This window comes from Salvelinus fontinalis, chromosome 3, assembly GCF_029448725.1.
Source record: "Salvelinus fontinalis isolate EN_2023a chromosome 3, ASM2944872v1, whole genome shotgun sequence".
NCBI lineage: Eukaryota > Metazoa > Chordata > Actinopteri > Salmoniformes > Salmonidae > Salvelinus > Salvelinus fontinalis.
The window spans coordinates 16,512,860-16,525,456 of record NC_074667.1 but is presented as its reverse complement, the minus strand read 5'-3'; the positions used below and the strand labels follow the sequence as shown (position 1 = coordinate 16,525,456).

Sequence of the window (12,597 nt, the reverse complement as noted above, 5' to 3'; positions counted from 1 at the left end):
TGTGTGTGTGTCTGTCTGTCTGTCTGTCTGTCTGTGTGTGTGTGTGTGTGTGTGTGTGTCTGTCTGTGTCTGTGTGTGTCTGTCTGTCTGTCTGTCTGTCTGTCTGTCTGTCTGTCTGTGTCTGTGTGTGTCTGTGTCTGTTGTGGACCCCACAAAGATAGTAAAACAAATCGTGTGTGTGTGTGTTTCAGAGGAGAGCCAGGGAGAGATTGAGGTGAAAGACCCATGTGCCTGTGAGAGTCTGGTTGAGTTCCAGCAAGCAACAATGTCCACTCTGGAGCAGCTGAAAACAAAACATATCCTTCTATATACTGCACTTGTTCATTAAAGGTACACTTTGTAGCTTGTCTTTTCCCTGTTGTAGCATGACCGATTACTGTATATGTGACTCGTTTCAGGAAAATAGGCGTGTCGCACATTACTACTTCACAGGAGAAGTATTTTAACTTAAACATTTATTTTTGATCAAAATGTGTTTTTGGCAGAAATGCCTTCCGTGAACTTTCATGTGCCTTAATAACAAACTTGTATGCCATCTGTAAATACGAATAAAATTGTTAAATTACCTAGTTGGTTTAGCCCCGGAAAAAGGGGAACCTTCCTGCTAGCCATAATTGGCTGAGATAATGGGTGGGCTGGACATGCCGAGAGATGAGTTCGGATTGGTCTGCCATGTAGCATGTGCTGCCATGTAGCATGTGCTGCTCAGTATGTGTAGGTAATCCTTTCTACCGTGGCCTTTTGTGAAAGATATCATGAAGAAGTGCAAAAGTGTTGCTAATGCCCTCCACTTTCTGGAGAACAATCGTGCCATGCTGACTCTCTCTGACTGAAAATGAATCAGAACATGAGAAAATCCCTGATTTACGTAAAAACATTTTCAATGAACCAGACATTGTAGAGTCTTCTGAAATGGAGATCAACAGTGTTATTGTCACGGAAGACGTTGACCGAGTTTTGAAATCAGTGGATTACCCGGTGGAAGCAGAGTATGATAGCTAAGAAGATGGAAAAAATTCTGTCATTTGATTGCAAAAATGTGGAGGGAGTCAAAAAGAGAACAAAAAGAGCTGTTTTATAAAACACCGGTCTCTGGATTCCATCTTCAAACTAAGGGCAATCATGGCATCCGTGACAGAGAGGGAGACGCATTCATCCATGCATACGGGTAAGATAATCAAGCTAGCAACATTCAGATATAAGTTTATAATTTTGTCAGAAAGTTGTTTTCATTGCAAATTAAAGTGTACGGTTAGCTAGCTACCTAACGTTACATGTATGATCTGTGTAGTAATATTAGTATCTCAGAAAGCAATTTTCCTTGCTAGTTATAGCCTAATGTTAGCGAGCTAGCTAACACTTTACCTGGTTGGTTAACTTTAGCTAACTGCAGATTCATGCATGGTGGAGAGCTATGACAATTAGTATGGGTTGTGATTATTCCTGCGTTCAAAACAATTGGGAACTCTGCAGAAAAAAAACAAGCTCAGACTGGGAAAAATCGTTTTGAACGGTCATTGAACTCGGAATTCCAACTCGGAAACTCGAGCCTGTTTCTAGAGCCCTGACTTTCTGACCTGAAGATCACTGACATCATGATTTGACCTTGTATTTTTCTCAAGTTCTCGTATTTTTCCAAGTTCCCAGTTCCCAAGAGTGTGCTAAGCTGTCATCAAGGCAGCCTTGAAGAATCTCAAATATAAAACATATTTTGATTTGTTGAACACTTTTTTGTTTACTACATGATTCCATATGTGTTATTTCATATTTTTTATGTCTTCACTATTATTCTGCAATGTAGGAAATAGTAAATATCAAGAAAAACCCTTGAATGAGTAGGTGTGCAAACTTTTGACTGGTACTGCATATATATTTTTTTATCATTACCTTAGATACTTTATAAATATGCATTTAAGTGATATACTGTAGGCTCAAATCCTAATGCCTGTGTGTGTGTGTGTGTGTGTGTGTGTGTGTGTGTGTGTGTGTGTGTGTGTGTGTGTGTGTGTGTGTGTGTGTGTGTGTGTGTGTGTGTGTGTGTGTGTGTGTGTGTGTGTGTGTGTGTGTGTGTGTGTGTGTAACTCAAGTTGTTGCAGAGATCTTCCATTGACATCAATGCATAATTTATACCAAAGTCCAATTTTTTTGCACACGTTTCAAATTCAGCCCAGTTTCAAATTCAGATTCAGCCCAACCTCAATCCGATAATGCCATCCCATTCTACTACTACTGACCACAATATCATTAAACTCAGCCCAACTTTTTTCATACAGGCCATTTGACAATAAAATTGAATGATGTGTTTATTTCCTTAACCCATTTATACTGGCGGGTATGACTGCACGATTGGAGGACATTGAGAACCAGCTGCTGTCACGAAAATGAGGAATGTCATTCAAGTAACCCAACAAGAAAAAGGAGATGCGTTGAGCACAGAATAATTTTTCTGTCAAGAATGTAACAGTAAAAACACAAGTCCTATCAATGTCGAATTTCCATGATGTAAATGACACAAAACAAAATTTTATGTAGAAATGTTCTTTTCAGCGCATGCATGTGGAAATGCAATGGACTTAAGTCATGTCAAGCACATCCATACTTAATGTAGACATAAGCACAGGCAACTAGAAAGTACAGCCATTTTTTATAACTTAAAGCTCCAATATAGGCACCCAACCAAATTCACATAGAAATATGAGTTATAGATCTGTCATTGAAAGTCTAAGAAGCTGGTAGATCGGTTCTATGCTTCCAGTTTTAAAGTTTTGTTTGTGTGTCTTTTAACTTTTATTTTTGTACATCTTCAAACAGCTGAAAATAAAATATTATTGGTTATGGAAAATATATTTCACAACGGTTTACATGGTACAATGATTCTCTATATTCTGATTCTCTATAATGTCACTATGAACTTAAATTAGGCAAACTATTAGAATTTTAGCAACCAGGAAATGCCGGGGCGATTTCTGCATAGTGCGTCTTAAATACACAGTATTTTTCCATTCTCACACCAGACGGTTTTTATTTGTGCTCTATTAATCCTTAATATGTTTTATATGGTTTGTTAATGTAATGTGTTTATAGCAAGTTTGATATCAGCAGTAGAAAACTGGGGGAAAAAATAACTAATAAGTATTATTATTATTACCACTTCAAATTCGGACGCATTTTCTCATAGAAGGTAATATAATCCAATATTTTCAGATGAATAAATGATGGGAGAGTCGTAAAGAATACAAAATTAGGGTTCCTGGATTCACAAAAGTGAAACCAAGCGTCACAAAATGACCTAGATCAAAGCAAAACATTACTGTCAAGAGGATGAGAAAGTTCTGTATTAATTTGAGCTCCAAAAAGACATCCTTAATGAGTAATTAAGATCACATTGATTGTCTTACTTTGTAACTATGTATGAAGTTGAATGAGGTCATGAATTTACTGGTATATTATGTGAAATCAAAATACCACCACAAAGGAAGGGAAGTTTATGCCCAACTATTGCTGTGGTTTACTTAAGCAATAAGGCCTGAGAAGGTGTGGTATATGTTCTTACACATGACACAACGCGGGGTGCCTGGACACAGCCCTTAGCCGTGGTATATTGGCCATATATCACAAACCCACGAGGTGCCTTATTGCTATTATGAACTGGTTGCCAATGTAATTAGAGCAGTGAAACTAAATGTTTTGTCATACCCGTGGTAAATGGTATGATATACCACAGCTGTCAGCCAATCAGCGTTCAGGACTCGAACCACCCTGTTTATAATTTCTTTTAAATGGAGTGAGCTTTTACAGTTGAACTGATTTGCCCTATCTTTGAAGCATTTTACTGCATTTTCTTGAGACCGAGAGAATGTCACTGAGCTATGTAAATGAACAAGAGGGCCTTTTAGTTTCTTGTTGTTCTTTATTTAGTCTTGTATTAAATGACCATGTGATGGAAAGATTTATACTCCTATATTTGGTTACCTGTACTTTTTGTATTTTTTCTAATAACCTTTTTTGTAATGGTTGAAGACTCTCTATTCTGGCACAGATGGTAATAAAGACTGAACTGTTCTCTGTGTTGTTTCTTCATAACTCTGAACCGACGCGTAGAATCATTGCAACCAGAGAGCAGTCACCCTGTAATTGGGCTGAGAAGTGTTGTGGTGTGTACCCCTGAGGGACTAAATTGACAAGTAATGTGTAATGGGATCTTGCTTCAATATTGTTTGCAAACAGAGACATACTTTATTGTGATGAACTTCAGTTCTTATCTCCATAGACGCTCTAATAAGTCCCTGGGATGCCATGTTGTCTTTCCACAAGTGTCCCGCCCTGGATGACCTTTGTCAGTAGCTTCTAATTAAGGCTAATGGGACGGAGCTCCCCTTTTCATTGCCGTGTTTGCTGACTCCCAGACAAGACTGGAGAATGTGAAATGCCAGATGGTCCCCCAAGCCTTGGGAAAGACATGTTAATTGTCCCAATAGGTAGTCTGGCCTTCGACTCACAAGGAGCCGTGGAAAAACATATGCAACTGCTTTTCAACAACAATCAGCCTCTAAAGTTCTCAGTCTGGTGTAACATTGCCAAGTGAACGGAAGAAGCAGAGGAGCTCAGACAAGGAAGTGTTGGCACACACCATATAGCTGTCTAAAAGTAAAACCACTTCCTGAGACACCTGTATTGATTCAGCTTCCCTTCATACCATGCTTTATGTGTTGGTTTACTGGGTTTGATTACAGAAATTTGAGCTAAAGAGCACAATCTTCAGCCAATCAAATCATTTCTTTTGGCCTCAATGGCCATGATGGCACAAGCCCAGGCACATATCAGCCTACCTATGACCATCCTGTGGGTCCTGAAGTGGGGCCCACTACACCTTCAATGCTAAACAGTGTGTGGCCTTGTATATTCACCGGGTGTTAAGTGCATCATGGTTGAGTTTGCTTTGGTTAATTTTGGATGAAAAATAATTATTTTAATAATCACATCAAGTGATAAATCATAGATGAGTGGACAGAATATATACCAAATATTCCATTCTTTAAAATGAAATAGGAAAAGAGAACCCATAGGCAAACATGCATGTTGCAATTAAGCACTCGGTTAACAATGCCAGCAATGTATGGAAAGACAGTTCAACAAAACAATAGCAGTTGTACATAGCTGAATATTGTGTAACCTTTTTAAAAGCAGCGCATGATCTACAGTATCAAAATGCCTTTAAGTTAGTAAACAGACTTGCACATTGTTATTTGGAGTCTAAAGCACTGATGATATACAACTTTGGTGATTTTATTACAGCAGTTCATATTTGAGTCACCACCCTTTAGCAACTAACACATTAACAGTGATGTTTCCCCATTCAGGAACCACAAGAAACTGGTCAAATAAATTTGACAAAATGTTCAACATATGTAAATTGTGATTTTGATGAACTTTGGTGGTAACAGGGATAACACCTGTTTAAACCATAGTGTTAAAGTGGCATTTGCATTCAACTTAAACCCACTAAACCCACTTCAGAGGTCAGTAAGTACATAATGTACATCTAATGTACTCATAGGCTGTGAGCCAGAAATCTGAGCGAGAGAGGGATAGGCTCTCCACAGATCCAACTGTGGAGATTGGAGATTGAATATGCACAGTGTATTTGTTTAGGCTATGTCAACAAGCATGAATATATGAACATTTATTTGGGCGTGGGCTTTGTAGCCTTCCCTTGATTATGCACAAGCTGTGAATGATCTATTCTAACGTGTCCATTGGGGATCCGATTATTTTCAAAGGGATGCTGATTTGAAATTTGAATGTGAGAATGACAAATATTGAATCAAACCATACCCATTTATCAAATCCAAAGCAGCAGAAAAAAAACTATTAAAGGAATGTAATTTAGCTGGAAAATATCAAAGAATCTGTCTTGGGCAATCGATGACAGCCAAAGTAAGTGGGAAAAAGGTGTTACATTAGATTATGAGTCAAACATCACTTAAAAAATACAATGTAATCATGTTTTTTTTTCAACACCCTCATGTGGCAAAGCTGTATGTGTGAGCAATATGGCCCGTGTTAAGGGAATGCCCCTCCTTGTCAGAAGTTAGTCCCAGGACTCAAATTATACTATATAAACTCATGCCAGAGATGAAGACTCACATTATGTCAGATTGATCTTGAGATTAGAGGACATCTAGAAAGGTGAGTAGATGGTACATTACTGTATCTAACCAAGTCATTATTACAGCAAGATTTAGAAATAGCAGCAGTATGATGATGAGGTAAATATCTGAACTTTTGAGGATGTAAATGACAAAGCGCTATCTGATTTACCTTATATTTCAGCCCAAATATTGCTAATCTACTGCTTTACAGGTTGCAACTATTGAGCGATGAATTTCTCAGTCGATGGCAACGTCACACACATCTCTCTCAAGGTCAGAGACACGTTTGTCACGGCTTTGACAAAGAACATTATTGTGGTGGCGCTGTGGATCTCCATCAACTACATCAATGGCACATTTGTCCACACCTTCTTCAAACACGAGATCTTCAATGTCAACCCTCGCTACATCCTCTTCATCCACCTGGTGATCAATGACATGATCCAATTGACCATTGCTGTCTTCCTGCATGTCATAAGCTACATCCTGTTCACAATCAATGTGTCTTTGTGCAGCTTTCTTTTGATGATCGCCATTTTTACCACTTTGAATACTCCTGTGAACCTGGCTACCATGGCCTTAGAGCGCTATATAGCTATATGTATACCGCTGCGCCATTCTCAGATATGTACAGTGCACAGGACCTACATTCTCATTGGCATCATTTGGATCATGGCCGCCATTCCAATTTTACCTGACCTTTTCATTCTCTTGGCCACAGAACCACTTCAGTTCTTCCACTCCAAAATATTCTGTAGTCGAGACTCACTTTTCCGCAACCCGTACCTGATAGAGAAGAAAAACATTTCCCACGCTGTGTATCTGACTGTTGTTTGGTTCACTCTTTTCTATACGTATTTCAGGATCATGTTCACTGCCAAGGCGGCTAATGCGGATGCCAAGAAGGCTCGCAACACCATCTTGCTTCATGCTGTACAGTTGTTAATGTGCATGTTCACCTACATAGGCCCTTTGATTGACAGCCTGCTGCTATATATATTTTCCTCACATGCGCTGGAGATCCAGTTTACTAGCTATGTAATTGTTCATATTTTGCCCAGGTTTATTAGTCCAATAGTTTATGGGCTTAGAGATCAGACCTTTCGTAAGTATCTGAAGAGGTACTTGATATGTAGGGTGAATGAGCATTTATCCTCAAAATGTGTCCCTTTCAAACACCACCAGCCAAATGAAAAGGTCTTTATAGATCACATAGCAGGATAATTCTTCTCCATGTGTATATACTCTATATTTTCAGTGGATTATTTTGAAAGGTGTGAAACTAAATTCATTTTCTCATGATATATATTGAGAAAGAGTTTTATTGTTCTTCACCAAATAATTATGGCAGCAAGCTGAATTGTAATGAAAATGTAGGAAAAAAATTGTAATTCAATATCAATCTATCCACTGAGTGTAAAAAAACCTTAAGGACACCTGCTCTTTCCATGACAGACTGACCAGGTGAATCCAGATGAAAGCTATGATCCCTTATTGATGTCACTTGTTAAATCCCCTTCATTGTAGATAAAGGGGAGGAGACAGGTTAAAGAATAATTTTTAAGCCTTGAGACAATTGAGACATGGATTGTCTGTGTGCCATTCAGAGGGTGAATGGGCGAGACAAAAGATTTAAGTGCCTTTGAACGGGGTATGGTAGTAAGTGCCAGGCACACCGGTTTGTGTCAAGAACTGCAATGCTGCTAGGTTTTTAATGCTTAACAGTTTCCTGTGTGTATTAAAAATGGTCCACCAACCAAATAACATCCAGCCAACTTGACAACTGTGGGAAGCATTGGAGTCAACATTGGCATGCATCCCTGTAGAATGCTTTTGACACCTTATGCCCTGACGAATTAAGACTGTTCTGAGGGCAAAAGGGGGGCTGCAACTCAATATTAGGAAGGTGTCCTTAATGTTTTGTACACTCAGTATGTATGCATGTATACACACCAGTGCATTCAGAAAGTTCACACCCCTTGACTTTTTCTTCCACATTTTGTTGTGTTAGTCTGAATTTAAAATGGCTTAAAAAAACAGATTGTGTCACTGATCTACACACAATACCCCATCATGTCAGAGTCATTTTTTTAAACAAATTAATAAAAAATGTAAAGCTGAAATGTATTGAGTCAATAAGTATTCTTATGTTACGGCAAGCCTAAATAAGTTCAGGAGTAAAACATGTCTTAACAAGTCACATAAAAAGCATGGACATGGAATAATAGTGTTTAATAGGATTGTTGAATGACTACACCATCTTTGTACCCATCACATACAATTATCTTTAAGGTTCCACAGTCAAGCAGTGAATTTCAAGCACAGGTTCAACCACAAAGACCAGAGAGCTTTTCCAATGCCTTGCCAAGGGCACCTATTGGTAGATGGGTAAAAATTCTACTAAGCTAAAATATGGAATTGTTTTAAGGTGGCCATACCATGGATCATTTAGCTATTTGATTTGGAATTTTAGGACCCCTTTAGGTGTACAAAAATATGTAAAAGTTATTTGATAAAATATTTTATTTGACCTTTACTACTACAGCCCATAGAAATGTATTGAATAACACATTCATACATTTACAAAAAAATAAATCATAATGTTTTAAAATGCATGTGCTATGTCTAGGAGATATAAGAAAGCTCAGGAAAATATATATTTTTGTTGGCAAAAACTACCTCCATACATCCATTCATTTGTATGGTTTAAATTCAGAGAGTCCCGTGACACTGTTTGGTGACGTAGACCAACCATTACCATGTTTGTGAGAGTCTCCCCTTTCCAAAGTGGAGTCATATTAGTTTGTAGCCCAAATGATTCGAACGCTACAGACGTTTTCGTGAGAAGGCTGATTTTCGGAATGTCTCATGGTCTGACAAACACCACTGTAGCTCGGCGACCTTCCAACGCAGATGCGGACAGCCATAAATTGACAGATTTTTGATGGGGATTGTTTTATGTTACTTATAGCCTGTTATTAATGGCTGTGATAGGAGAAAGCTGAGGATGGATTAACAATATTAGTTATTACACAATACTAACCTAATTGGCAGAGTGAAAAGGAAGCCTGTACAGAATAAAAATATTCAAAAACATGCATTCTATTTGCAACAAGGTACTAAAGTAATAATGTTAAAACTTTGGCTAAGCAATTAACATTTTATCCTGAATACAAAGCGCAATGTATGGAGCAAATCTAATAGAACACATTACTGAGTATCACTTTCCATATTTTCAAGCTGATGTGGTGGCTGCATTATGTTATGGGTAGGGCTGTTACGGTGACCGTATTACCACCACACCAGCGGTCACGAGTCATGATGGCAGTCAACTTCCACGTGACCGTTTAGTCATGGTAATTAGGCTTCTCCAAGCTCTGATGCAGCGGATGGACATTAGTAGCCTACCAAACTTGCTAACTGCCTGGTACTCAGCACTCCATTGTCCCTCTAATATCAAGGGCAAATGTTTCGGAAATCTAAATCAAACACTTCATGAGAGCCCATGAGCTCATGTTGCGCAACATTTCTATAGGCTATGCAATTGGGGGCTCCCGAGTGGCGCAGCGGTCTACGGCACTGCATCTCAGTGCTAGAGGCGTCACTACAGACCTAGTTCGATTCCAGGCTATATCACAACCGGCCGTGATTGGGAGTCCCATAGGGCGGCGCACAATTGACCCAGCGCCATCTGAGATGGCCAGGGAACGCCATCATTGTAAATAAGAACTTGTTCTTAACTGACTTGACTAGTTGAATAAAGCTTAAATTAAAAAATTAAGATTGTGTGAGAAAACAGAGTGATGGCCTCCATTAAAAAGAGGATCCCATCAGCTTTCTATAGGCTAGGCCTATTATATTTATTTCTAAACTTTCCTGAAATTAAGCACAATGCATCTCTTTATAACAGGAGGGCAATGCAAATTAAGTAAAGGAATAGCTTCCTCCAGTTGCTATTTAAGTGCATATATGACATTTTTTTCCCCTGCTTGGAGACAGGTGCATGATAATGGTCCATTTTAAATCCAAACAAATTTCACACATACAGTGCATTCGGAAAGTATTCAGACCCCTGAACTCTTTCCACATTTTGTTACGTTACAGCCTTATTCTAAAATTATGAAATAAAAAAAAAATCTCATCAATCTGCACACGATACCCAATAATGACAAAGCAAAAACAGGTTCTTCGAATTTTGGTGAATTTATTACAAATAAAAAACAGAAATGCCTTATTTACGTAAGTATTCAGACCCTGTGCTCTGAGACTCGAAATTGAGCTCAGGTGAATCCTGTTAACATTGATCATCCTTGAGATGTTTCTACACCCTGATTGGAGTCCACCTGTGGTAAATTCAACTGATTGGACATGATTTGGAAAGGCACACACACCTTTCTATAAGGTCCCAGAGTTGACTTAGCATGTCAGAGCAAAAACAAAGCCATGAAACAAGATTCTCTGGTCTGATGAAACCTAAATTGAAATCTTTGGCCTGAATGCCAAGTGTCATGACTGGAGGAAACTTTCCACCATGCATACGGTGAAACATGGTGGTGGCAGCATCATGCTGTGGGAATTTTCAGCGGCAGGGACTGGGAGACTAGTCAGGATTGAGGGAAAGATGAACGGAGCAAAGTACAGCGATCCTTGATGATAACCTGCTCCAGATGTGGAGAGATTATGAGTGCTCCAGATTGTGGAGCACTCAGGACCTCAGACTGGGGAGAAGGTTCACCTTCCAAAAAGACAACAACCCTAAGCACACAGCAAAGGCAATGCAGGAGTGGCTCTGAATGTCCTTGAGTGGCCCAGTCAGAGCCCGGACATGAACCTGTTCTAACATCTCTGGAGAACCCTGAAAATAGCTGTGCAGCGAAGCTCTCCATCCAACCTGACAGAGCTTGAGAGGATCTGCAGAGAAGAATGGGAGAAACTCCCCAAATACAGTTGTGCCAAGGTTGTAGTGTCATACCCAAGAAGGCTTGTGGCTGATATCGCTTCCAAAGGTGCTTCAACAAAGTACTGAGTAAAGGGTCTGAATACTTCTGTAAATGTGATAAGTTTTCTTTTTAATACATTTGCAAACATTTCTAAAAAACGTTTTTTGCTTTGTCATTATGGAGTATTGTGTGTAGATATTTTCTTTTTTTAAAGATTTAATACATTTTAGAATAGGGCTGTAATGTAATTTTTTGGGAGAAATTAAGGCTGTCTGAATACTTTCCGAATGCACTGTATATTATTTAGTATATGTAAAGACAAAATTAAATCAAAAATAGTCTGATGTTGACAATATTAGCCTATGACTTGTGAATGATGTATTTGCCGCCGGGAAATTCGAGGCATTATCAAGTGCTTGTCAAATTGTGATTCGTTTCAGGAAACTAGGCATAATGTCACGAGTCACGACTTCACATGAGAGGCATTTGAACATTTATTTTTATTTATCAAAACACAATTTTTGGCAGAATTGCCTTCTGGAACATGTGAACTTTCATGTGCCTACATAACAGACTTGTATGCCATCTGTAAATATGAATAAAGTCGTTAACTTCTTGTGGCTGCAGGGGCAGTATTGAGCAGCTTGGATGAAAGGTGCACAGAGGTGCCCAGAGTAAACGGCCTGCTCCTCAGTCATAGTTGCTAATATATGCATATTATTATTATTCATCACCCAAAGTCAATACTTTGTAGCTTTTTGTACCTTTTGCAGCAATTACAGCTGCAAGTCTTTTAGGGTATGTCTCTATAAGCTTGGCACATCTAGCCACTGGGATTTTTGCCCATTCTTCAAGGCAAAACTGCTCCAGCGCCTTCAAGTTGGATGGGTTCCGCTGGTGTACAGCAATCTTTAAGTCATACCACAGATTCTCAATTGGATTGAGGTCTGGCCTTTGACTAGGCTATTCCAAGACATTTAAATGTTTCCCCTTAAACCACTCGAGTGTTGCTTTAGCAATATGCTTATTATCCTGCTGGAAGGTGAACCTCCATACCAGTCTCAAATCTCTGGTAGACTGAATCCTGTTTCCCTCAAGAATATCCCTGTATTTAGCGCCATCCATCATTCCTTCAATTCTGACCAGTTTCCCAGTCCCTGCCAATGAAAATTATCCCCACAGCATGATGCTGCCACCACCATGCTTCACTGTGGGGATGGTGTTCTCGGGGTGATGGAAGGTGTTGAGTTTGCGCCAGACATAGCATTTTCCTTGATGGCCAAAAGCAACATTTTAGTCTCATCTGACCAGAGTACCTTCTTCCATATGTTTGGGGCGTCTCCCACATGCCTTTTGGCAAACACCAAATGTGTTCGCTTATTTTTTCTTTGAACTATAACTTTTTTCTGGCCACTTTACCCCAAAGCCCAGCTCTGTGGAGCGTATGGCTTAACGTGGTCCAATGGACAGATACTCCAATCTCCACTGTGGAGCTTTGCAGCTCC

General features: G+C 39.2%; 2 protein-coding genes across 2 annotated transcripts in view; both read left to right on the top strand.

Annotated features, from left to right (window-relative positions):
* The window catches only part of LOC129840032 (matrilin-4-like), a 46,093-nt gene extending 42,031 nt beyond the window's left edge, over positions 1-4,062 (top strand). The window contains exons 11-12 of the mRNA XM_055907848.1: positions 192-296; positions 2,327-4,062. Of these exons, the coding sequence (XP_055763823.1) occupies positions 192-296; positions 2,327-2,385 (164 nt within the window). The 3' untranslated portion in view covers positions 2,386-4,062. The remainder of the gene's footprint in view (positions 1-191; positions 297-2,326) is intronic.
* Positions 4,063-6,380: 2,318 nt separating this feature from the next.
* On the top strand, positions 6,381-7,376 carry LOC129840028 (odorant receptor 131-2-like). The gene has a single exon (XM_055907837.1). The coding sequence runs from the start codon at positions 6,381-6,383 to the stop codon at positions 7,374-7,376; it is 996 nt and encodes a 331-aa protein (XP_055763812.1).
* The last annotated feature ends 5,221 nt before the right edge of the window (positions 7,377-12,597 follow it).

What these genes read in the sequence shown, in the direction of transcription:
- LOC129840028 (XM_055907837.1), top strand. Translation starts at nt 6,381, where the DNA reads ATGAATTTCTCAGTCGATGGCAACGTCACACACATCTCTCTCAAGGTC.